Below are 27201 nucleotides of genomic sequence, written 5' to 3' on the forward strand. Positions count from 1 at the left end.
CTCCAACTTTCCTACTGCGAGACCTATTGGCAACACCAGTGCTTGTTTTTTTTTTTGTCAAAGCAACACACACTCTTGCGTACATGCAGGCACACCACCCAAGAGCATCTGACATCTCTGAGAAAATATGTAAGTACATTCATATTCTGTTCACAGTATGTTATGGTCAGGCATGTCTGAGGACATCTTAGGGCCAGGCATATGAAAGAACATGCATATGTTAAGGTCATGCATACATCTGAGAGGGTTCAGAATAAAAGACAACCTGTCTTCACGATCTTGGGACATCTACTGGGCACGTGACCTTCCTCATCGCCTCAACCCTCTGCATAGGGGCTAAATACAAACATCTAAGAATTAAGCAAGTGCAGGTCATGTTCATATGGTGCATAAAAGGGATGTCACATGGAGTGTGGCCTTAAGGCTGTGAAGTAACTGCTCTCATAGAACCAACATGTGTGCACATATAATAATGGGCGTTTTCAGGGTGTGGCAGAGGGGTCCCTCGAGGGCATTGTTCTAGGACCTCATACTTTCCACTATTTAATTAAAAAATGTAAGATCTCGAATTCACACGCACACAAATTAACACATTCCACTTGCAGGGTGTTGAATTTGTGATAACTTAGGGATTGTGAGCGCATCCTGAGATGTATGACTTTTGCTTGAAATAAGATTACACACTGTCCTATTTTCACACAATGGTAGGCACTGGCTTTGGTTTGCTTCACTTTGATGAATGCCGATCTGAACGCAGTGATACAGAGCGAGTTGCCCAGGATCACACAACTGAGGCAGTTCCTCAGAAGACTGCCTCTGCAGCAAACCCCCTGACCGACACAGCGTAGATCTTGTTGCAGTGACAAACAGAGCTCTACAGACACGTCCCTGTATATCTGGCGCAGCGCAGTGCTGTGAATTAGATTACACAAAACGGAGGGGTGTACGCGTGATTGGGACAGTAAAAAATACAAGTGCTTTTAAATGACATATTTACATGAAACATAAAATGAGTATCACTGCGGCGGGTAACAGTAAACCTCGGTTATTCAGCGCCAAGAAGCTCCAGAGGTGAACGTGCAATTAGCAAACATGCATGTTACATTCACGTTTACATGCACGAGCAAATGAGGCGATCTCCCAAAAATGTAAAGATTTTTGTTGAACCTCGGTAGTCAGGAGTAAAACCAGCATCATCTCCCAGTCCCGCCACGTTCCTGCCCCCAAGCAAACCTCTTGCTGTAGCAGTAGCGCCACTCCAAGAGACCTAAGAGCAATGCAGGCAGAATGAGAGAAGACTGCCACATATCGGAAATGTAAGATTATAAAGGGACCGCGGAGCCGAATGGGAGATTTGACATGGCGTGGAAGCCATCTATTTCACTAGACGGCAGTGTAAGCGCCTCTGTCATCTGCAAACACCCCGCCCCCCAACAATCCCCTTTACAATCAAAGAAACCTAACAGTCTCTGTGAAGTCTGAGAGTGAGTCAGGGACGCATCACAGCATCACGGGCCATGAGAGACGGAACGCAGGGGTAAAATCTGCACGGAGCAGAGGCAGGGGAGAGGGGTGACAGGGCAGCATGTGACGGATGAGGGGCCGCTAGCAGGGTAAGGCAGATGGAAAAGGAAGGAGAGAGGGGTGGAATAAAAAGGAAAAGAAACAAGGCGGGCAGGGGAGGGGGCGGAGCGGGGAGAGCGGCATGTGGGTGTTAAGAAGCCGGGCCAAGATAGCACAGAGAGCAGACAGTCAGTCGGGAGAAATGCACAAGGCGGGCAGGGGAGGGGGCGGAGCGGGGAGAGCGGCATGTAGGTGTTAAGAAGCCGGGCCTTTGAAGTGAAGCTAAGCTTCACTTCAAAAGGTGTCGGAGGAATGCGGCTGACGGCGATTGCGGCTGTGCACGCGCTTTTAAGCTCAATGCACATGCGCATTGAGCTTAAAAGTCACGGGCACTGCAAGGAATCGCCACGATTCCTTGCTTCTTAGTTAAAAGTTGTTTAAGCCGCAATAGGCTCGCAAGCTCGATGCGCATGCGCATCGACAGGCGAGACCTAAAAATAACTGTATTTTCAGTTCTACATATGGCACATGGTTTACTGGCCATTAGAGCAAGAGGCCAGCTGTTTGTAATTGCGACACTTTGAAATGGGAGAAAAATAAAATGAAGAGTTAACTTAACCATGAAGGTAACTTGTCATTTTAATTTTCTCACCTTTAAATGCATTCACAAACATCATTTTGTTCTCCTGCTCCAAAATTGAGTTGACAAGGACCTTTATTTGAGAGTTAAATACCTCACTGCCTCAATTATTCACCTTGGTGCCCTAACCCAAGCCTGGGTCATAATTCTGACTGAACATTGCTCATTATCAGGCCCTGTTAAATGCAGTCTGGTAATAATGTAAAATAAACACAGCCTTCCCTTAACTTTAAATTGAAAATGTGACCCTGTGCTTATTTAAAAATGAACTCAATGCTGCAAGCTACTCTGTGGGTATCTGGGAGCTACTGGTAGCTCGTGATTGACTGGTTGGAGACACCTGTTTTAGAATTTATTGTATAGATGAGTTAGACAAAGAATAAATAAGGCATGAAAAGAATACAGCGAAGTTTTGGTTAGTCGAGTTTAGTTATTTTAGGGGTCATGATTCTTCCAAAGGTTGTAGCCATTAATGATGTGACAATCAAGCACTTGTCTACAGTATTAGACAGAATTTCTGTTGATACAGTGGGGTCTTTTAAATTGGGAAATGGAAAATGGTAGCAATTAGAGCAATCGGTATGCAGGACTGTCTTGCCTTGGATTTTTCGCTGGTTAAAAGAAGGCACAGTTTGCAAATTAATTAATGGCAAAGAGGTGTACATACGTTCCTGATTATAGTGGAGCGATTCATTCTTTCATTACTAATGTCACTAATATGACTCGTGAGATTAGAGCATTGACAGAGCCAAGATTATGGGAGAGTGTAGGATACTGGGTAGGAGAGTCAGAAAGAATAGTTGGTAAAGTAGATGAGGGATTATGAAATATTGGTGGTGGTATTCATCAATTAGTTCTAACCCTATAGCAATTGTAATGATTTCTGCAATTGCTGTATTGCTACTATTAAAGTATTTAGAATATATTATTAGTAGACGCATTAATAAGACTAAAGGCTGTAATAATATGAGGCAAAGATTGACGGATGTGGAATTGGATAATTACAAGAACCAGATGCATCAACTATTGAAGCAATTGGAGAAGAGTGTACGATTTTTCAAGAAGATGAAGGTTTCGACAATGAGCTAAAGTTTAGCTGGGAAAGGTTGTCAAAGTCTTTCCCGGGTGCAATCTTGGGGGACAAACTATTTGTGTGAATTAGTCATTTTAATGACGCATATGACTACAATGGATGCATTAATAATTTTGTGCTTAAAACAATATGATTATTCCATATAAAAGTGTGACTAGTGTAGTTTAGTCGTGCCACATTTTTGTGTGAGACACCATTATTTGAAAATGGATGCAGCTTGTGGTGTTTTACTTATCCTGCTCCTCTTAATTCCCCCCTCTTAATCAATTACCCGCTGCAAGTCTTCTCTCCCTACAACTTCCGTTGAACCCCGGGAGCAATTACATCAATGTACAGTATTAGAAACCATGTATTGTGAATTAAACTTTTCATTATGTACCTAATGTATCTGAAGGATTTCTGTTGTGTGTTCGGCTGTAAGCATGTAAAAGAACCTAATTCTATGAGCTGTTTAGAAATGTTTCACAATTAGTTGTACATCTATGGAATGCAGTTGCTGATGAAGGAAGCAGGAAATGTTTTTAGGTTAAGAAATGGGTTAGTGTTAAGAGCCTTACAAACTTACGAAAATGTTTTTGAATTGCCAGTGCGACCTAACCATGATCATGCAATGCTTAGTTTGCAGTTGTATTATTAAATATGCATAAATTGTGTATAAAAACCCTGGTTTTGAAGGATTGGGGTGGCTTTCTATTATCCTTCTGAAACTCTGTCCGATTATTTTGAGATTTTCTTTACTTAAGATGCGGTGAGTACTCTTTATGAGTTCGGCACTTAGAATTTAAAGTGACTAACTAGGGTTTTATTACGATTCATGATTCTGTATCTGAACCGTCAAGGCAGAATATGCAAATTACTTTATAATGCTTATTTTGATGATCCTGCATTAAACCTCTTAAATCAAATGTTTATCTGGAAATCCGTTTTTGGGTGTCTTCAGTTCCTAATCATGATTTTAATCTGCTAAATTTGTGTATTAATGCCGCTAGATCAGTGAGAAGTCGTGTGGAGCCGAACACCCTTAGGTACATTTTGGGGTTTGTTTGATACTTGGGATCATGAGGTTATTGGGTTTGGCTCCCACACAATGATTTCTGATTTCTTACTTTGAGTGTGGCGATAGCATAGAACAAGGTAGTATGATGTAGTGTCTTATTTCAGAAGTGAGGAATGAGGTCCCAGAGTAATTTATTAAAATCTATATCGTTTGTCTGTCTTTTCAGTGCCATTTTCGGTCTGGCTAGACAGGGCTGTGCTCTGTTTAACCTATTGTTACTAATTCTTCAAAACGTAGATGGAGTAGCTATCTCAGCCCTGAAGAGTCTTTCTCTCTCACCTCGTCCCTCATTCTACCATCTATGAATTGCTTCAGTTTGAAGGTATGGAGGGCAATTTTACTTCCGAAAGGTACACTCAATTACCTCATTGTTCGTCACATTCAATTTCTTATTTTTTCTATGCAGTCGGCAACAAAAGCAGTCTTTTTGACTACTACCCCAATATGTTGGCATAACCAGTAGGTCTGACTTTATTTGTGCATCCAGCACATGCAAACCGCATTTCTGAAGGTCTGTGTTTACACGCTGTGGGATGTGATACACTGACCTCGTGCCTTTGTCAATGCTTCCTCTGTTGTGATACTGGTTTAATATGCGGTTATTAGTACCTGCATATTTTCGTGCTGTGGTGCTAAAAACATAACCTAGCTAACTAAAAAAACATTTGTGTGAATGTTATATACATGTCACCGACTTTTTTTATACCACCCCTCAAAGTGGTTGATTGGGTAGCAGGTTAAGTGCGAGTTCATGTTTTCGTTGGTAAAGCACTGCTCACTCAGAGAATGAATGTATACATTTTTGCTGTGTCTCAATCAGCCTCGGTGACCTTGTGTGCGGGATTCTGAGTTCCTTTGGATGAGATCATTGTAGTAGGTGACAAATGAAACTTTAGTGGTGTTACTTATCCACTGTAGCATTTCCAAACACAGTGAATATATGCAAATGAGGCTTTTAAGGTCTCCTGCGCTGGTGTGATAGATTGTGAACTTTAAGTGTCCCCGAAGCTGATTACAAAAGATCTTTTTATCTAAATTGCAGCGTTTTGCTTACTTGATGGATGCGCGCGGGGCTGTTCTACTGCATTATGCATGCTTTATTACTTATTTGATGCAGCCATAACATGCTGCATTTATCAAGTGAAGAATCGGGTTTCACTGGGAGCAGCCTCTCTCCACAGTCCACCCAATGGTAAAATCCAGCCGGCGTTCCATGGCGTCCTTGAGTAGTGTGAATCCGGGAAACTTACCTAAAATTCATTTATTTATTTATTTATTTTGAAGGTTTTATAGAGCGTGAACAAGATCCTTGCGGATATCAGAGCGCTTTACAGTGATCAAAGCTGATTATACATAACGAATAGAATGTCACATTATACAGGCAATAATATGAAGGAGAGAACAAGCATGGGATAACAGTACGAATACACAGGAAAAGTACAGAAGCATGGGATAACAATACAAAAACACACGAAAAGTCAGAGAGAACATAACAGGAGCATCTCGCTTGATTAAAGTCCAGGGCAGGATAAAGTGACTAGAAAGATTCGATGCATCCTTAACAAAAGAATGGGATAGTAGTAAGGGTACTATTGCTCTCCAGATTTACTTAGAATCTAGTCAAGTAAATTTTGCCATAGGAGTTATTTGTATAGTTTTTCATCTTCTTTGCTATATAGATCCCAGGTTTGGGCTTCCTCTACTTATAGCTCCTTAAAAAAAAAGTGTCACACGTCTGTCCATCTGTTCGAGTACCAGGAGTTTGAGATTTGAGGGTGTCACTGGTTATTAGCGCTTTAAGTGGAGCGTGTCCCACTGGGTTTCAGACCCGGCAGTAAATAACCTGGTCCCTGCCAGGCGCTATATTGATGTCCGTTACAGGGAAAGCTCGCAGCTATATCAACTATGTCTAAAAAAATCATGAATGTACTCCATGTCAGTGGGGGTTATTAAGTTTTGTTGTCAAGCTTTACTTAATTCCTTTAGATTTCTTGCCGTTTAGCAGAATGTTGTTTTTCTGCATGTTTTTTTCATGTTGCACAAGTCTTGTATTGTGTGTACTGTGAACTAGGCCCTCCTTGGGTGTCTGGGAGTTCTGGTTGTTGGTTCGATATTTTTCGGGGCCACGTTTGAGAGAGACCTGGAGCTGAGGCTGAAGGCAACAGTGAGGTTTTCACAGTGGGTCCTAATAAAGGTGCTCAATAGACCTGCTCATGCTATTCTTGGACCCTCTGCAGAGTTCACATGGCATTGAAGACGTGCCATTTTTAAGTGTGAGTATATGTGAAATTTTGTAAAGGAGGTACAAAGTCATTGAAAGTTTGACAGGGCAAAGGTAAAAGAAAATTAGCACTTACAGGTAAATGTGTACGGGGATGCTGAAGTGAAGGAGGTGCAAAGAAGTATGTGACGAAGGAGTGAATGAAGAGGGTGCGGTTCGAAATTATGCAGATAGAAGAATTCATAAAGATGTGGGGGGAAATCTCAGACTGCACAGAACGCTGTGTGAAGGAGACAACTGGAGTGATTATGACAATCTGAAGACAACTACCCCTTCCACAGACCTCAGCAATGTTTAATTCAGTTTTTTATTTTCAAAATGTAAACATTTCTTTTCAAATTTTTCACAACAATATCATTGTTTCTCATGTATCCTCTGCTGCTAACAAGCGTTGGCAAAGCCAGTGTGTCTGGCTTGTTTTAGGTAAATGTGTTTGTTGTTGTGTGACATGTCTGAGTGCAGTAATAGAAAGCTCGCAGAGATGCTGTCACATTCTAGTCCAGGGGCATGCCGTGTGAAGCACAGGATTTAAATGTACGTTTTAAGCCACTTCCTTAATTGCATTAGCCACCCTTGGGTTCATTGGCCACGGCCCTTTCAGAGACCTGCCCACGTATTTCATTCCGCTTAAAGCCCTTCTGGAAAATATTTAATTTTAAGTCGGGTCCTCCTCAAATGTTGGGTAACTACATATACGAGCCCCATGTCCGGTGTGACTTCTTCAGCCGCCCTGACTTTTTTCTCAACATTAGCATACTTCGACCAATGGTTCGTTTTTTTTTTGTTTTTTTTTAATAGAAGGGTAGGCTTAGAATTGGCTGCATGCATGTTACGTTTACATGGAGCTCCTCCCAATGGAACGCTACCATTTATCAACTATGAAATGATTAATCGTATTTATTTTCAATTTCTGTTTACACTGTTGAGCGTTCTCTTATTTTCTGATTGTCACCTCCAGGCACAGTTTCCTCTTGGATCTTCGACCACATAGCATATTTTGGTGGGGGAGGGGGGTGGTCAGCTGCGGCCCAGTGGGCAGTAGGCCCCAGCCTTCAGATAAACACCTGCTGCTGTCAAGTAGGTGTTACGTTAATGGCACATTGGGGGCGTCCTACTTCTCCCCTCCCCCGCCTCTCCAGGCCAGAAGAGTCCCGTTAAGTATTCAAATGACCAGTACTCCTAGATGAGAGCTGATCACAGCTTTTCGTGGCTAAAATTCAGGCCCCATCTGCTTAGTTATGGCACTTTTTTTATTGAAGTTATTGCGCAGTGAATTTGTAACCTGTCACAAATTTTGCTTAAGATGTTTTTGCATCATCTTGTTTTCGAAAAATAAGATTAGTTGTTGCTGTGAATGTGTTACACATGTAGACAACCGATGCCAAAATCTGAAAAATAGCATCTTCTTGCCGCATATTGAGCTATTCTCCATTCTCTCTAGAGAGGGACAACTTTTCACTCTTTTACGGCGAGAAAGACTTCCTATATAACACTAAATCCTGAAAATGTTTCAGCACGCTCAGGCTGCTTGCAGAGATACGCATCTAATATGCAAGGGATGAGCTTGAATCCTGGCAGCGCTGACTCAGCCTTTCATCCCTTTGAGGTCGATAAGGGAGTACCTTTGAATTAGGTAGTTAATTATACCATTTTTATTAAACCCGTAGTAGAATGTTCATTTTGTAATGCACACTATGTAAATGGCTATAAGTGTTAGGAACATGCCCAATCATGATTGTAGGTGGGGGGTAGGAACTATTTCTTCTGAAAAAGTAGTACGTAAAAAAAGGAAATACTCAAAGATATTTTTTTTATTTTTTACAAAATAACATTTCTGAAAAATGTTTTTCCTAATTAATTAGCAGTTGTGATGCGGAGAGATCAACATACGGTTTTGTGCATAGTTCAGTCACAATTTTCTAAAGCTGGTTTTCATTATGCTGTGTTATCTTTGCCCATATTTTTTGCTCTTTTTTTCTAACCCTTATAGCACTGCGGCACGCATTTTCTAGATCTGGGCTTCTTTATCCTATTGTTCTGGGGCATCCATTGATCACATATGTGCGTCAACAAGCGCTATATAAATACAAACCTTTTTCCTCCTCTATCCTTCTGCTATCATTCCAAATCCAAATAACTCACTAACCTATCCAACACTTAAAATGTACTTGCATGTTTCACTATACTAATTCAACACTAATCCTCTATGGGTTCCGGAGTAGCGTGCTACTCACCGAAAAAGCATTCGACGCCTCGTCAGGGGTAGTAAGCGCTATATAAATGCAATTACAATACAATACAATTACAGGATGCTGTATGGGAGACTTTTATAAAATATGATGTGTTTTAGACGTATCACCTTCACCACTTGTTCTTTCTCTTGCGGTGTAATCGATTTACTGTGATTTATTACTTTAAAACCCTGTGGGGCTACTTTCCTTTGATCCGAGCATTGCATTTACTTTTGGAGTCAGCTTTTTACCTGACTTTTGCTCACTGTGCGAACATTTAATTGGGCAGTAACAGAAGTCTTTGCTCGTGGGATTTTGCTGTCTTTGCGTGCCCTAATATCTCTTTGTATCTTTGCCTTTTCAGAATGGACTGCTGAAGGATGAATTTTTTGGGGGATCCGTGATAAAGCGCTGCCACACCTCTCACTGTGTTAATCTCGGCTGGTGATCTGAATGGGCATTTTAACTTCCCGACAGATACTTCACGTACACACATGCTGAATTGTTTTCGTTCCCCGGATCGCTTCTCTGGAACGCAGGCCCATAGTAGCCCTAAGCCCCGTCTGGCAAAGAGGGGAGCTCCAGGATAGCCGCATCCGGGGACTTCGCCCTTCTCCCAATAACGTCCCCCCGTGCTGGTGCTGGGTTGACCCCGCACCATGGAGCACAACATGGATTACTGGTTAGCACAGATACAGCAGAAGGACGTTGGTAAGCGCCTTCAAGTGGGCCAGGAAATGATCGAGTACATCTCGGACAAGCAGAAGTCATCCGACCTGGAGCACGACCAGACGGCTCTGGACAAGATGGTGGACGGCCTGGCCACCTCTTGGGTGAATTCCAGCAATTACAAGGTGAGATTTGGTTTTCAGTAGGTTGACTTGTAGGCATGTAACTTAAATGTGTGTTTAGAAGATATTTCAAAGTATTGGCGGGGCTACAATGAGTGCTTTATTGGGAGAGGGGTGGCGTTTTTGAAGTGAGTAAGCGCTATTACAGGTGGTTGGGGAAAAGTCTTAACCGCTTAAGTGTGTAAAAACCATTGACACAAGGTTCCTCTGGAAGAGATGCTTCACAGGTTTTTAATAAGGTCTTCTGATTACTGCTCATGGAAACTTGAATATCAAGCGATATTAAGAATCATGTTCTACTTTTATACACGTTTCTTGCACCAAGGTCTAAAGAGATAAAATAGGTTGTACAATGATCTCAAAGACAGGACTGGTTTCATTAAAGACAGACTGGTTCATTCATTTTTCAGAAGTAACCAGGCAGAGCCTGATAAACTCTACATGCTGAAGGAGTAGGTCAGTCGGTTGACTCCTCACAGCTCTTAAGCACCACAGAAGGGAAGGGATGGAGAAATTAGTCATCATAATGATGCATAATGATCTCAGAAGTGGGAACTTTGAGTTATCTTGCTGGGATTCGAACCAGCATCCCGAGGTTTCAAAATATGCCAACAGCAGCTGCATTAGATCGGTATGATGTCTTACTGGCTTCATGTATTGTGCTCTGTCAGTTCCGCTTTAGATTTGGGAGATGATACTTCACAGCATTAGAAGCACTAGAGAAATTCAGTTTGCACATTAATTGATGATAAAGGCATTACAGAGTCTAATTAGGAAGCAGTGAGATTCTCTTCCTGGTCCATGTTGAAGAATGTCATAGAGAAGCAACCTTCAGTTCCTTCTGGATTATGTCTATTATTGTGTATGCAGCAATGTATGGCTATTTCACAAGAGATATCTTTCAAAATGCAGTATACCACAAAAGCAATGACTATGATAAAGTCACACCTATGCGCCCATTGGTTGTCATTAGTGCATTCTCTGTTTTTCTTGTGGTGCAGCTTTGGTTTTAGTGAGCTGTGTTTGGAAACCAAGTCCTGCCATTAATTTATACCAATTTGCCACTATGAACCGCTATAGGGTGGTAGTGTGGGAGTGCTCAGTACACATATAAGCCCAGAGGATTATTCTCTAGCACAAAGACATCCGGGCAGTTGACCTAGAAGGCAAGGTCCTATCTTAAGATCATAAATTAAAGAGCAGGAAGTTGCTAGTTATGTAGTTGTCCAAAAGAGAGTAGTTCTTGATTGTGTTCATTGGGCAGTCAGTGGAAGCAAAAGTACATTTGGGAGATGTGGTTTAACATTGTGGTTGCATAGGGCAACTCTGTACTCTCCCTTTGAGCTACATTGAAAATGACGAGCACGTTTTTGTGTGTGGGTTTTGTAAAGAGACCGATTGGTAGGAGAGATGATGTAAAAGAAGAGCATGCTGTTATTTGAAGAAGTTTGAACAGTCCCAATTGAAGACTGAATGGCGGCCCCTTGGGTGGAATGCCATTTGTTTGAGTTGTTTGAAGGTGATTGAGTGCAAGTTTCGAAGGAATAAATTGTTGATGGATAGACCATATGTTATGCAATTGGAGCATTGGGAAATTAATGGGAATGGGTTTAACGATGTGGAAGGACTGAAACGGTGCATTGGTGCTTCCAATGCAGTCGTGCACAGAAGTAATGGATGTACCTGAGTTCATGTTAGATAGAAATGATGTGGGTATTAGTGACATTCAGGGATTTTGTGTGGGAGACAGATTTTGTTGTCTTGCCTGAGCTAGCTTGTTTATGTGCACTACTATGTTAAATTTGTCAATTTCTCTCCAGTGTTAAGTGGCCCACAGTTATTTTCGCGTTCATTGCATAAATAATATATTTGCAGAGTGTACTATACCATTTAATGCCATTGTTGAGTGTGGAGAGAAGACCTCCTTCAAAAGAGGTGAATCTTTGAGTGGGTCATGATGTCCCTCCCCTCACAAAAACAGTAATGAAGAGCATATTTCAGTCAGCAATTCTGCATGTATGGCTTTTGCCATGCTGCTTTTTTCACGTGCAGTAAATACAAACTGGTGTATTTAACCCTAGCGAAAGAGTATGAAGTGAATTTCATTTTATGAGACAGAATCAAAGAAATTGGAATTGAATACAGACCCCAGTTTTCTTTTGTAAATGGTTCCAGAATGGAGCATTTGAGAAAATAATAGTTTTCCCAAGTTAGTAAAGCTGTGCTGTTTTAATAATATGGTATTTTTCCTTTTTATTGAAGTAATACATGAGTGATAGTGCTGTCATTAGTACACTTGTAACAAATAACAGATGCCATTTGGCCACATTTACTCTCACTGGCAAGGCATAAAGTTCTATATTGGCAAGTCTAGTAAATACAAATAAAACCGGCCATGCTTGTAGGGGATGTCTGCTCTTCCATCAGATCTAAGAATAAACGTCAACCGTGCAGATGATTGGCCCACGTCATCAGTAATATTGTATGTTAAGAACAATAGTTTGGTCTGTCTTGAACAGATGCATATTTTTAAGCTGAGTTTCAGAACGCTTTGTGTGGGAGTGTTTCTGTTATCAGTGGCATGCATCCTAATAAGAACATTTCCATTTCAGCTTTAGCCTGCACACAAGCCCTATTCACAGATCAAAATATAACAAGCAGATCTGGTGCTGGCAGCCAGCCATTTGACTTTGTCAGTGCTTGTTTTGTTTTGTATGGTTTCTGCAACACATTATTGGAGAAGCAGCTGGGATCTCTTCAATCTTCAAAACAGTAAATTGATTAAATGCAAAAATATTGTTTTGGTCTCAAAAAGCTTCTGTTGCCATAAATGTCCATGGCACTTAGGGGAAACGGCTGTGTGTTTGGATGTGCTCCCTATGAAAGGGCATAATGCCTTCACTCATAGTGAAATCAGCCAGTGGCTGAAGTGGACTAACGAATTTCCCCAAGCTGAATGCTGTAGTGGCTGGAAGAATAATGTAAGTGACACAAGAAGTGGCCTAAATGAAAGCCCCTATTAGTACATATATTATATTTATGATTTTAGCAATATCACATGGTCCTGACAAAATCAAGACCTAAAAATGTACATGTTAACTGCAAGTGATATGGCTGAGGCTGCCCACGAAGGTGACATGCAGGGCAGGTGTATTAACAGGCGCCTGGGGCCCGAAAGAGCTGGTTTTGGGTGCCGTAGCGTGCCAGGTAAATGGGAGGCCTTGCCCTGCATTTTCCCCAGGTCATGAAGGAGCAGGAAAAAGGGCGCCAAAGAAGACAGGCGCGAAAACCATGGGCCAACAAGGGCCCAATATGTTTCGAACCCCCCTACGAGGGGACAGAAACACCTAGCAGGCTGGGTGAAGGGGGGTGGGGGGCAAAAAGAGGTTATAAATGCTGCTGCTTATATTTTTCACTCAATACAAGGATCAAGGGCAGCGCGCTAAGTGGCCTAAATTTGCTTTGCAATAGAGGTTTTTCTTTACGGTGTTTTTTCTGTGAATATTTTTTCTTTGTCTTTTCTGATGGTATCCAAAAGAACCTTTCTTTGATTTTAGTCTGCTAATGCAGGAAAGCGCCTTTCTTTGCTTAACGTTGGAAGCCAGCGTTCTTTGTGCTCTGTTCTCACCGTACTTATGTCTGAGGCTTCTGGTTTTGAATATTTTCGTTTTTAAATATTTCACCCTATATTTTTCCAAATATTTTCACTCCTCTTGTCTGTATTTTTCAGTGTGTTCTTCAAGAGTGCGAAGCCATAACTTGTATTTTTTCATATATATTTATTTTGTCTTTTAAGAGATGCATTTAAGTTTAAACAACATCCATATCATCTGTGACTGAAATGCTAGTCTTCAGTAGCCAGTGAAACGAATTAAATGACGGTCTCAAACAAGGCCAGTTACAGGAGAGAACATCAGTATTCGCAATATTATTGTCATATTACCCCAAGGATAAGTTATAACTATGCATACAGTCAGTTTAAAAAACTAGGATCCCCAATGCTCCAGCAAAAGAGCATCCCAGTTTAAAAACTACACCCTTAGCGCTCTCGAGACACTATATAGAGATGGGGCATGAGACTCACTGGATGTCTTCAACTACATACTATGCCTCAAAACACACACATTTAGAAAAAAAGCATTGACAAAGCCAAAACGTCTTGCTTTGGCAAGCTTGATTTTCAATAATAAAGTTTTACCAAACGTTTGTCCTGGACATAAAAAATCTAAACATATTGAAGTGCATAAATACCACTTTCTAAAGGTATACAAAAAAGTGATGAACGGGATGCTTGAATTTACGTCAACCACTGGTAATTACTCCGGGTCGCATTCCATTCCATTGTTATTTTGCACACCATCCCTTCCCACCCCAGTTTGCACCCAGACATATGCAAATCAGTCTCGACCATGCCAATGCGAACTGTCCAGCCTCACTGCCTTGCCAGCTCCTCCCTGAACTGGAACACAGGTAACCCAAGACTGGTATTACTCTTATTAAGGCTTATTAGTCGGATATAGCTTGGTTCCAGTGGCACAGAGTGCATGGGACCCACATCTGGGCATACCTGTCCCACTTAGGGCATCACACTAAAGTATGCAAAAAAAATGATGAAGAGAATGCTTGAATTAATCTCAGTCACTGATAATTACTTAGGTTGAAATTGATCATGGATTGCCTGTGTCCTGGTTCATGGAGCACCAGGCCCAGCAGTTCAGGCTGGACTGTTTCCTTCATACCCAGTATATCGTTCTTTAAATTGTTTGTTTTTTCCTCTAAATACATCTTTTTTCGCTTCATTTTAGACTTTTGTAAGCAAGGAACACTAAGCACCTTTTTCATTCATTTAATGTATGATGTTAAACTGTGTTGAAACAACTATTAAGATATAATAAAATCAATAAATTATTAAGAGACTAGTACTGGCTTTTATAGTCCTATTGGGACCAAACATGTGATGCATTGAAAAAAATATTTCCAATTATAGACCAATTTTCTTGTTACCCTTACTTGCAAAATCTCTAGAAAGGTTTATTAACAAATAACTCGTAGCCTTTCTTGAGGAAAACCACATCCTGGGCTCCTCTCAATCGGTTTTCGAGAGCTCCACTGCACTAAAAGTGCACTGCTGGCTGTGGTCAACAATATCGGGCTCTCCCTAGATGTGGGTACCCTAAATAATGCTGGTGCTGTTGGATTTCTCTGCAGCATTTGACACGGTCTCCCATTCCATTCTAATCCACTGGCTTCATGAGGCTGGGCTGTATGGAAAGGCACAGGGACTTCCTTGCTAATCGAATGCAAGAAGTCTGCTTGGATCCCTTCAAATCACAACTGATGCAAATGAACAAGGGAGTGTCCCAGGTTTCGAGCCTGAGCCAAACTCTCTTTAAATCTATGTAGCGTCGCTTGCCCAGGTCGTAAGAGCCTGCGGGGTGCAGATCGTTTCGTATGCACAGAATACTCAACTTAGTATTTCCTTTAGCCTGACCCAGACAAGGTGAAAAGCAAATTTTCAAATTGTATGAGAGAAGTTACTGCTTGGATGAGTAACCGCTTTCTCCATTCAAACTGCGACAAGACAGAGATCATGTTATTTGGCACCACGACAGAGCTATGATCAGCCGATTGGTGACTCCAGAACTTGGCCTTGCCCCTTCACCTAAGCAGGTAGTGAAAAATCTTGGAGTGAAGTTATATCAATCACTTTTCATGAAAGACTAAGTTAACACCACTTGTGGCACTGGCTTTGCTGCAGTGAGGCTCCTCAAAAAAGCCCCCCTTGACTTCATGACACCCCGAGGAAAACTCTTGTCCAGGCTCTCATTACCAGTCGCCTGGACTATGGGAACGCTCTGCTGACATCAGTAAATAACACGTTGCTGTCCAAGTTGCAGGTAGTCTAGAACACTGCCGCTCGGCTAATCCGCAATCTTCCCTCATGCTCGACCTCCTTTCCGATTCTCCGGAAACTTCATTAGGTGCCGATTAGAAAGCATGTCCCTTTTAAACTGTTGTCTGACACACAAACACTCCACAAGACCCACCCAGCTTATTTGTCTACTTGTCTAAAACCTTACCTGCCTCCCAGATGTCCAAGTTCCTTGGATAAGGCTCTTCTGGTTATCCCAAGCATACGTACCTCAAGACAGGGGGGCAGATCCTTCTCCTACACAGCCCTCTATTACTGGAATTAAATTCCGCTTAGTCTCCTCTCCTGCTCAGACTTTACTTCTTTTAAGAAAGGGCTGAAGACTTATTGCCTTCGAATGCTGTCCGCACTCATAGTAGTGCAGTGCCAAGATACTCCTCCGGAAGTGATTTGTTCGCTATATCAAATGTCAAAAAAATAAATAAATAATGGTAACGAACATTTAAATAAATCCCTAGTGACCCATTCTTTTGAACAATATAGGTGGGCACTGCAGAATCGCAGCAACAGTGTATACGCTGAGGACAGGCATCCCCTTACCCGTGACTGGATCCCAGTGCCTTCTGGATTTTCTCCAGTTGAATCAATACAAATATAGAAAAGAAAATATGCTGATTATATCATAAATTCAATTCAGTAAGCTTTATCAAATTAATTTTTTATAAATTGATTTTTATGAAGAACATACACATTATTCAAATCATATCATATATGGTAACTTCATTACTACTGTTTTAGTTCATACAGTATCCACAGTAGTATCTTACACCCTTTGTTCACAAGTATGGACAATATGAGTAATTCGCCATACATTACAAACAGTTCATGATGTTCTCATAATTCTTTGTTTCCATTGATAACTTTGTAAAATTCAAATGGTGTAATAGGGTCGACGTTTCGGTCTCAAACAAAATCAATTCCACGTGACCATCCTCAGGACGGTTGACGTTGCACCATGAATTAAAGAGCTGGATATCCCTCAGTCGCTTTATCCTCTAGCACAATAGCGTTTGCTTGAAATACATCCTTATCACTCAGCTTTAGTCGTGTTCTTTTATTTTATTCAATTTGAATCCAGCAGCGTGGAGTAAATCCATCCGACATTCACTGGGCTTGATACTACGCTTCATGATGCTTGGACAGGCACTTTTTTCTCATTTCAAATGTTAATTCATTCACCTAGTTCTTGATAGTTTTGTGTTTGCCATTTGTTCTACTCCAATGCTTATAATGGGTTTAGATGTTTTTTGATTTTTTATATGGCCAAAGTATGCTCTAGTTAGACTTTGTAGATACCCCCATATTATCACACCGTTTTAGGCCATAATTTCAATTGTCTTTTTTATTGGTTTTGTAAAATTCAGGATTCCTTCCAGTGTTATCTACTTGTTCCATGATAACTCAAGCATCTTTTGTAATTCGAATACAGTTCACTTATAACAATATTACTCTTTGAATTGTCAGGTTATTAATGACAATTTAATCCTAATGAAAGCTTTTTACCGGTGAGAAGATGGAATGTTGGTTATCAGAAGGTTTGAATGCTCTCTTAAGTGTATCTGTATGTGCATGCGCAAGTCCAGAGTTGATGATGATGATGATGATTATGGTGAGGTACTGCATTGAAGCAAAGTCTCTAAAAATATGAGGCAGTCCTAGAAGTTGCAACCAGGACTCCACAAGAAATACGATCATTCTGTAGAGGAAACCGAAGCATTAGCCTGGTGTTTTGGCGTGAAGTATTTTAGTATGTGCGTATGAGTGTTGGAGTACTACATAATTAAAAGGTGAAGGAGGGCAATTCTGCAATTAGTTTATTGGATATATTATACACTGTAGAACTTGACCTTCCATGAAGCGTATGCACTGTGTATTTGTAGCTATACAGTCGACTGTACGTTAAGGTTACCTGTCTAAGAATATGAGCCGGTCGTATGATCATGGAGAGCAGTGCGTGGTAGCACCTGTATTGTATGTTTTAATTTGGTTGGGTAAACCCCAAAAGAGTTGTTAAAAGTTACGATTATAGATGTGCCATTGGAGTCTTGGTTTTTATCATAAATGGTTGGCCTGATAAAATACTTATGACAGAAGAAAAAAAACACCTTTTGTATCCCAGATTTGGAAAACAGTTAAATCAAGGGTAGCCCAGGATTATGCAATGTATCGTTGGGCAAAACTCGAGAAGCATGATGAGGGCATGCTAAAATTTAATATGAGGATCAGGTGCATTTCAAATCGTCATTCTTGGATGGAAAAGGGAATCCACATTTTCAGATAAATTCCAAGTGTTACAGAGTTTTGAGAGGTGATTATGGTGGGTGATGGTAACGTGTTAAAGGTGCTTGAATGTTTATTGGATTGTCTTGATAGAGGATTTACATTAGTGTAGAAGAAAAACAGAAACCCAAGTTCATGAAGTATTTGTACTCATAACACAATCATAAAATTGTACATGTGGCGCTTACACTGTCTATGATTACAGACCGCAGAATGATTTATAGACCTAAGATTTTTCAAAACAGTCATGGAGTAACTTTATCGTATGTTTGTATGTGTGCATAACCTGTAAGAATGCCACAATCTGTGTTTTGGGAAATACTGAAGTGTTTCAGCTCACTATGAATTTTAACTGCCAGTTGCCCTGAGGCTGCTCTCTCATATGGATGTTTATTTCTTTGTTTCTAATAAATCCTTTTCGTTTATTATTGTAAATTAATTACTTGTCCTTTTAAACATTTGATATGTTTACTTTAATTTGTAAACTAAGACTATATTCTACCTTTCCTTTACAAACTTTCAGAATTTATTAAATGAATCGTTGTAATATAGTTCATATTTCTGTTTTTTTGTTTCACCTCTGAGGCCCTTTGATATGAAAGAGGAGTTCGCAGATACTTGTGCTGCGGTTTCTAGGATACCGGTCATGCGACCAGTGCTTTCAATGGGAAAAAAATAGTGCAGGTTCTCCTTTAAATGTTGCGAGTAGGCGGGGCCAAAGGCAATACATGACATACTTATTAACTTCTATGCCAGTTGTAGCACATACCATAACACACGAGAAATGGTTTCTATGAACAAAATAGGTTAAATCGTTACACAAAACAAAAGACAACCGCTGTGATATTTAAACATTTCCTTGTTTTGTAATATTTGCCGCTTGAAAACTGTTTTTTGCTATTACTTGGCACAATACTATATATTCTCTAGCTTGCATACAGCCACAGAAAGAAACGAACAGATAGGCACACACAAAGCATTCCACACATTTACTTTAATATTCTCTCAAGAGTGTCCTATTTCCTCCCTCTTTTCTCTCACACGAAAACACACACAGGCAACAGACAAACATAAGCAGTCAAAGAATAGGGTGGGATTAAAGCCATTTCAAGCAACTTGCCTCCAATGGCTTTCTCAGTTGCACTGCCACCAGCCTGCCTCGATGCTTTACAATACAGCATGACGGTGAACACCCGGATAACATGCAAATAAGCCCACGCTGAATAGTTCAGCGGGGGCTCGGCTCAAGGCTACAGAAGTGTTTTGACTGTAATAGACAGGTTACTAGCCCTAGCAGCAATGTGCCCTTCCTTTAATGGGCAGTGCTCTGCTCGGCAGTAGGGAAGTGCCGGTACTCAAAGTGATAACAATAAGAAGTGCCGGTAATCATTACCTGTGAGTACCGGCCCATTTAAAGCACTGATGCCTACAAAGGTTTGCAAAGCTCCGTGCAAACGAGGGAACGAATTTGCATCTGTGCTTCAAGGGTTGGGGCAAATAAGTTTTCAGGAGACTCACTTGTTGGTGACTCGTACCTAGGGACCTCCAAGCCTTCACCTTTCAGGCTCGTGTAAAACACGCACCGCATCCGCCTGGCTGTAGGTGAATTGTTGCCTGACTTTAATATGCGCACTCTGTATACTTTAGCACATTGGTTCTTAACCCCTAGGGGTCCCCAAAAATCCTACTCGGCAGGACCGCAACTGTTTATAAATTAAATAATATTAACCGATTCATAAAGTGTAAACAAATGAGGAAGCAAAATGTAAAATTTAAAATATTTAAAATGTTTCGTAAATGTGAAGGAATTTTAAATTGGAGGCAAAAAAAATAAGTTTGTATTCTCAGATTAATTCATGGGAGCAGTGCAAGTGCTTCAGACACAATATAGTATGGACAGTGAGCGGCCTCAATTGAATGTAGAAGACACTGCAACTTTGCCTTTAAAACTAAAATAGTTTTTCTTACCTTTTGTAAATTAAATATTTAGTCATTGTGTATGTGTTTATGAATGCTTGTTACTGTATTTTTGTGTTTTGTTTTGTGTCTGTATTCATCGAAAAAGCTTCAGCCAGAGTACCTCGCTTCCAATATTGACTAAGTAATGTTTTTTATTGGTTAAATGGTAATCCACACAGTCTTTCTTTCTGTTCGTTAACCAAGCTTCATAAAACAGTTCTTGAGTAGATTGTTTGAACTGGCACACTTAATTTCCAGTTACTTTGCCTTATTATGTGCTTATTCCCAGCCGCGCTGCCCTGCAGCTTTCTCATTATATGCTAAGTTTTTAAATAAGCAAGTCGACTGAATCTGGTGCTGTCTCTCACATGACTTCACTTGTTCTTGTTTCTGGAAAGAGATGGGCCATGCCTTTTGCGTTTGTGAAAGGAGCTGCCTCCCAATCCAGGTTTCCATCGAGCTTCTGTCAGCCCTGGAGAAGTGTTACATGATCCGAGGCCCTCCCAGAATGGAAACCCTCCTCGTTGTTCATGTGATATAAAGTGCTGTATTCTGTGAGGCTAAGCGTTAACAGAAGGGATGGTTGTCAATGCGTGAAATAATATGGATGCCTGAAAATTACCAGGCGTTCAGATTATTACAAGCAGTTTGTTCCTGATTTTGGATGCTCTTCATTGTTTTGTATCTACTCTGTAATAGTATAGAAGGGAGGCATCCATATGGAAAACAGTGTGTGATTCTAGTAGATCCAAGCCTACTTGAGTAGGCTAGAGTTAGTTGGTCACAGGAAACTGACTACTTTGTTTACCTAACATATGAGCCTTTGGAGTCTCTCACTTACAGAATTGCAAGGGGAACCTGAGAACTCAGCACAGCTGCAATATGTGTTGCTAAAAGCTAGACCTTCTCCAGAGGCCCAATCACAGTAGAGGCACTTCTAAACTAGATAGGCAGTTATCCTATCATAGACACGACATGCGTGTCCCCAGATGCAGAGCAGGTCAGGGATACATGGCATTTAAAAGCCTCGTCTTCCAGTTTCAGATTAACATACAGAGTTTACAAGGAGGACCATTAGGTGTATCAGAGGGGTCAGACACCTTGACAAAGTAAGTGAGGGCAGGTGAGGGCTCCCATGATAATCATTGTCCGACTACAGGACTGAATCCAATGAATAACCAACACTGTATACATATATTTTTTTCAGAGTGTGACTACAGGGTCCACCCTCTCGAACTGATCCATGTTGTTGAGTAGTGCTACTACTGACGACTGACTAAACAACCCAAGGTTAGGAAGTAGGAGACCCACGGGAGCCGCGTGCAGTGTCTAAACACAGGTGCGGGTTCCCATTGGCTTTCTGTGGAGTTCGTAAAAGATACAAAGTTACAATTTAAGGACACTTCCGGATGGACCCCTTTTAAACTAGGACACTTCGAGAGTCAAGACCCACGGGAGCACCGGAGTACTCGTGTTACCTCACCCAGGGAAGCCGGGTGCATAGGTGTCTTTTCGTGTCGGGTTTCGTCGTCGTTTTCTATGGAGAGCTGCAAAGAAGTGCTGCAGGCGACCAGAGGAAAAGTGTCCGGGTGGATCCAAGGGTGGATCAGTGATGTGAAGAACCTGAAAGCAGAGGGGACAGAGTTTGGGTCACTAGCCAGTGACCAGGAAGGAACCAGGAAGGAACCAGGCGATGTCGCATGCTTGAACGTGAAGAAGGTGAGTTTGTCTCTTCAGCCACGAGGTCCAGGAGGCATCGACGATGACCAGGCGCTGGATTCGAGCTGTCCCACAATGGATCTAGATGACTGCGGAGTCGGTATCCGGATTGGACCCAACAAGCCTTGGCAACCGTAACCCACGCAGGATGTCGAGATTGGCTCTGTTGCAGTCCAGCAAGGTCTGTGGCGCTTCTCCTTTTCAGGGAAGCTGGAGCAAGCCTGGAAAGCAAAGTCATTTCAAGATGGCGTCTTCAGGGGGCTCATTAGCCAACGGGCAAGGAACCGGGAAGACGCGTCGAGCTCAAATGCGAAGGCGGGGCCCACGAGACACTCGCGGAGTGTGGGGGCCTGAGCTTCGGTGCAAATGGTGCTCGGGGCTGGGGCTTCTCGTACCCCAATGCACAACTTACTGTGGCTTCAGGAAAGGAGTGCAGGTAGCAAAATGCAGGATGTCCAAGATGTCCGGTCCCAGGTCTCTCATGTCCGCCACGGGTCTCAGCTTTGCTGTGGATGTGGGTCGGGGTCATAGAAGTCTGGATGTCCAGTTCTTGTGTCGCAGAGTCTTCGGGTTCCGGTGGGAGCCTTGAAACTGCAGACCTGCAAAGATTCCGTTGGTGCCTGTTTGCACAGGGTGGTCACTCCTTGACCACAAGGGAGATGTCTTACGTCTTCCAGTCAGAATGGAATGTCGAAGGTCCAAGATATGTCTTTCAAAGATTCGTCCAGGATAATCTAAAGTCCTAGGGACACAGCTCCTTTACTTATACTAAGAATGGGAGCTTGATTACCTGACTAGGTCCCTCCTATGGGTGGACCTGAGAAGGAGGTGGTTACACCCCTTTCCCTTTGTCCAGTTTCGCGCCAGAGCTGGGGCTGGAGTGCCCCAGCAGCTGGTTTGAACGGGCTATGCATGGAGCATCTTGTGTGCCCCAGGCAGTGTCTAGATGCATTCACTGAATGCAGCCCTCCCTGCCCCAAAAAACAAAACCCCTGTCTGGGGAGGTGCTGGCACCTCCCTGGACAGGAAACCTATTGTCCAGGCCGCCCTTGCTGGAGTTCCCCCCAGCAACAGGAGGTCAGACTCGTGTCTGTGGCAGCAGCATCCATTTTGTGATGCTGAGGCTCTGTTTAACTTTAACCGGGTAAAGCAGTAACTTACATGTCTTTTCCCTCTGGAAGGTTGGAATGCTACCCCCGCTGCTAGAATTCGCGGGGGGGGGGGGTAGGATTCCAAAGTGTTTGACACCTTACACGACATGTTTTGATCAAGCCAAACCAAAGTTAGCATTATCTGCGAGGATTATAATGCACTTAAGAGCATATGGTATGGCTATATCATGGACCAGCTATAAGGAGATGGTTCCGAAAGCTGCAGAGGGCTCAGCTCATGCTAGGGCACCCTCTCACATAAAACCAAGCACTCTGCCTCCAGGATTGTCGAGGCCTACCAGGTGTATATGTGTCTATATATAAAGGTAGATATAGGTATACTATATCTAAGTAAGGGGTGATTACACCACCTTACCCAGGCTGTGTGAGCAGACCTGTGGTGTCAGTTTGGAAGGCAAACCAGGGGTGGCACAATACATGCTGCATCCCCTGGTAGGCCTAAGGTACACCTATGCCCTGGGTACCTATGGTACACTTATACAGGGGCTCAAAAGAGTGACCCAGTAACCAATCTGGTATATACCTAAAGTACATGGAATCAATTTTATAGAGAAAGCAGATAGTCTGGGGCCCTGAATAGCAGGGTCCCAGGCCAACTAAGTAGAAAACCAGCAAAACACCAGGAAAAAAGTTGGGGTAACCATATAGTCCGATTCCACCTTCCTACATAGTCAAGGGAAGATGAGCGGGTATTCTGTCACTTTTTTCCTGTTTATGACACAGGTAACTGACACCCGGAATTTCCTTCATGATACTACTGGTTTACTCCAAATGTGTTCTGTCTTTGCAATAGGTGTATGGAGTTCAAAGCTTCGGATAGAGACAACCCCTATGGAACTCTTAATATTTTTAAAAATAAAAATCTGACATTCATTTTCACAGCTGAAAGAGTTACGGTGAGGATGTTTTCAATGACTCTTGGAAGGGATACCTGTCGGACCTGATTTGTCCTCATATTGGATGAGGTGTCTACATTTATACCTTATTGAGTCATTTCAATTTTGTCATGTCACAAAGGTGATCAAAGAACTCATGGTGCTTTTATATTGAGACTGTCCTACATTTCAAATGTATTACACCTGTTTAATGCATTTGTTCAGTTTCTCATGCCAATAGGTACGTTAAATGTACCGTTTATCTTTTTAGCTGTTCTCTACAAGTGTTTCAGGGTCCAGCACGTATAGGCACATGGAGGTGGGATTCTGTGTACCAGTTGGGAAGGTTATTATGTGCATTTCATACGATGAATACCTTCTGCCTTCAAATGGAAGGGAGCAAATGAACGATAAATGTTCTCAGTCATATTTACATACTTTGCAGGGAGGAATACTTTGCTGTGATGTTTGTGATTGTCCCTGAATATAGCTCTCTCAAGCTGGTCTGGTCTGCCAAATGGCTGGAAGTCCCTCTCCTCATAATGAGGCAAATGGCAAATAACAAGAAATAAGATGTTTAATAACCTGTACTGCCCAAGTCAGAGTAGCCCTAATGCTATTAAAGAGTTACACCCACTATTGGCAGATTGTTCTACTTTAAATATAGATAATTAGAAAAGGGGAAGCATTGAAGTATTTGTGGCATAAGGCCACTATGCCTGTCATTTCTTTTGCCCTGGGCTACCATATTGTCTTTAGTGGCTTTGCCAACATTCAGTTTTCAAATACAGCATCGCGTCCAAGGCCCACACATTACACTTCCTGGTTGTGCTTTTCTCTGCCGTTTCCGCCGCTCATCATTTACACCCTGTGTATTATGTGCCTTCTTTCAGTTCTTCAGCACAAAGGAAGACTTTGTGTACACAGAGTTACAGAAGATTGAAAAGGACCAGGTTTTAGCTTCTAGAGCTGGAGTCTCCCAACATTTTCTGTAGTGAGTGCTAGTTTCTGATCAGTGAAAATCATCGTGAGCTACTGAAGGCTAAATAACTTGTGCATTGTTACTAGACACCCCCACACCCAGCTTCATTGACTCTAAGCCTAATGTCCACAGAGCCGGATACGCTGGTTTGAACAAAATACTAGAACTAAGGGCACATTGAAAGGGCTGACATGTGCGTCAGTGAGAGCACAGTCTTTGGGGATGTATGAACATGTGTGCCTATGAATGGGATATAATTGTACAGGTGACTGAGCGCCGGTGTGGTATGTACTTACAGCACAGGACATACCTTTCATCCTATGTTGCACCGTTACATGTATAACACAAACAAACAATTTGTTTTGTTTAACTGGAGAAATTTAAAGTGCAGAGAAATTATCTGCAAAAAGTTTCATAATATGGAACATTTGTCTGCACTTTAAATTTCTCTCATTTAAAAATTAAATTGCTGTATTTTTCAGTTATACTTAAGGCACAGTATCTACTGGCCACTGCTAGTAATGGAAATATCCCTGTTGGCAGCAGCCTCTGTGTGAAACCGATTTCTTAAAAAGTAACTGGTTAAGCTCTACCATCTCTGCATATCTTTTTTGCATTGCTATGAACATTCACTCTTACCTGTTCTTGGACATCCGAGTTTGTCAACAGCCCTAAGGACATCCAGGAAGCTGTTGTCGCCATCGGAGCCGATCTAATCCAAGGCATCTCCACTCACCGTCATCTACTCGAGATTGTTGAGGACTAGGACGACTCTCGCTGGAATGCTGGCGATAGAGAAGCGAGAGGCCGGCTGGTCCGAATATCTAAGAATGGACCGGTGTGACGGACTGCCCCCCCCCCCCACCCCCCCTTCTGAAGCGGAGGATGGTTGCAGCTGGAAGATCAGTGAAGCAACCCGCTTCAGGCGTGTTGGGCTCTCCCTACTGGCCCCGACTGGGACCCGGAGAGTGGACCCTCTGCCCGACCAAGGACCAGGATTCGGAAAGTGAACCCCCCAAGATTCGTTGTTGACCATTAGAGGCGGCCGAAGTGGTGGAGCAGTGTGCACCAACTGCCCAGGATGTTGTCGTGGCTGGCTCTCGTAGCTGGCTCTCACTATCGGCCCCCGGCCCCGATCGTGGATGTTATCTCCAGGGCATAGACCGTTGGGCAGGAACACTGAGGTGCAGCCCCTGTCGACCCCGTACACTTGTTTGTGAGTCACCCTATACTCCGGAGGACCGAATAACAGGATTCCAAGCTTCCCCTCTGTTGCTGCCTCGGGTCCTCCTTGTACACACGGCGGTGGCTGCCCTTTCTTCTAAGATGGTGCGGCGAGAGCTTGCGACCCGCAGGAGGAGGCGGAGGGTCTACATCTTACATCTTTGTTGGTGAGTACATGGAGCCCCTCGCCTGGGTTGAGGAGGCGTTCGGCACTGCAGCGCCACCTGGGGGTTGGCGATCCCGGTGCGGCGTTTCTTTAAGACCGAGTCATTGATGCCCCCCGGAGTAAGACTTCTTAGGTCCCTCGGAACTTGCATCGTTGCACAGCCCGGCCCACTTAAAAACAGCTTATTTCGCCACATAAGATCACTAAGAGTATGTTCTTTGCTCATAGTGGTTTTCAAGGAGTGACTAATAATTGAATGCTTAAGGTTAAATATAATAGCAATCACAGATCTCAACCTACAAAAGACACTTTTCGTGTTTAGTCTTTCACCTATTTCTAAGATGGCAGTGGCTTTTGACTTTTATTCACTCAAAATGGCCGAGATAAAAAAATAGTATTGACAAGTGGCCATCCCAACCCACCAGTACGATTAAGGCTGGTCTCACTGCACCCCCTTCTGCCTACTAGAAGTCCCTAGAAATAGAAACAGGACAATCTTCCTATTCCATCATAGACATATGGACAGTAAAACAGGACTACTAGAGATAGCCCTAATGACCAGCGAGAAAGTTCTACTCTGCTTGCTCTCAATCTTAATGGAAACAGACAAAGGACTTCATAGGTGTTCACTAACAGCCCTCCATATGAGTCGGCCATCTTAGACTGTCTTTTTACCACTTGACTACATGAGATAGCCCATAGAACACCACCAGCCCTTATGATCAGCGGAAAAAAAAGGGACTACTCTGCCTGCTCCCAATCTGAATGGAAACAAACAAAGGACTTCATAGGTGCTCACTAAGATCCCTCCCTATAAATCGTCCATCCTAGACTGCCTTTTTACCACTGAACGCCCGCGGTTCAGCACCTCTAAACAGACTCCATTTTTTCTGCCTGCATTATTTTCCCCACTTCTTGAGACTCTCCATTCATTCTGCCTGCATTATTTTCCTCACTTCTTGATCCCCTTGCCTGGGCCCCTTCCCTTCCCCGATTTGCCCCCCCCCATGGTACAGCGGTACCGTACCTCCAAACAGACTCTCCATTCATCCTGCCTGCATTATTTTCCTCACTTCTCGATCTCCTTGCCTGGGCCCCTTCCCACATCTTTTCCCCCCACCTCTCACCTCTCACTCCTTACCCGCACCCCAGGTATCCCCTACAAGTTCTTCCCCG

At 42.5% G+C, this 27201-nt stretch overlaps 1 protein-coding gene across 5 annotated transcripts in view; it reads left to right on the forward strand.

The window, feature by feature from the left end:
* CLASP1 (cytoplasmic linker associated protein 1) overlaps positions 1-27201 on the forward strand; it is a 1618163-nt gene that overhangs the window by 77222 nt on the left and 1513740 nt on the right. For all 5 annotated transcript variants that reach the window (XM_078682066.1, XM_078682063.1, XM_078682065.1 and 2 more), the window contains exon 2: positions 9230-9719. In XM_078682066.1, the coding sequence (XP_078538192.1) occupies positions 9525-9719 (195 nt within the window). In that variant the 5' untranslated portion in view covers positions 9230-9524. The remainder of the gene's footprint in view (positions 1-9229; positions 9720-27201) is intronic.

Source organism: Lissotriton helveticus, chromosome 3_1 (assembly GCF_964261635.1).
Source record: "Lissotriton helveticus chromosome 3_1, aLisHel1.1, whole genome shotgun sequence".
Taxonomy (NCBI): Eukaryota; Metazoa; Chordata; class Amphibia; order Caudata; family Salamandridae; genus Lissotriton; species Lissotriton helveticus.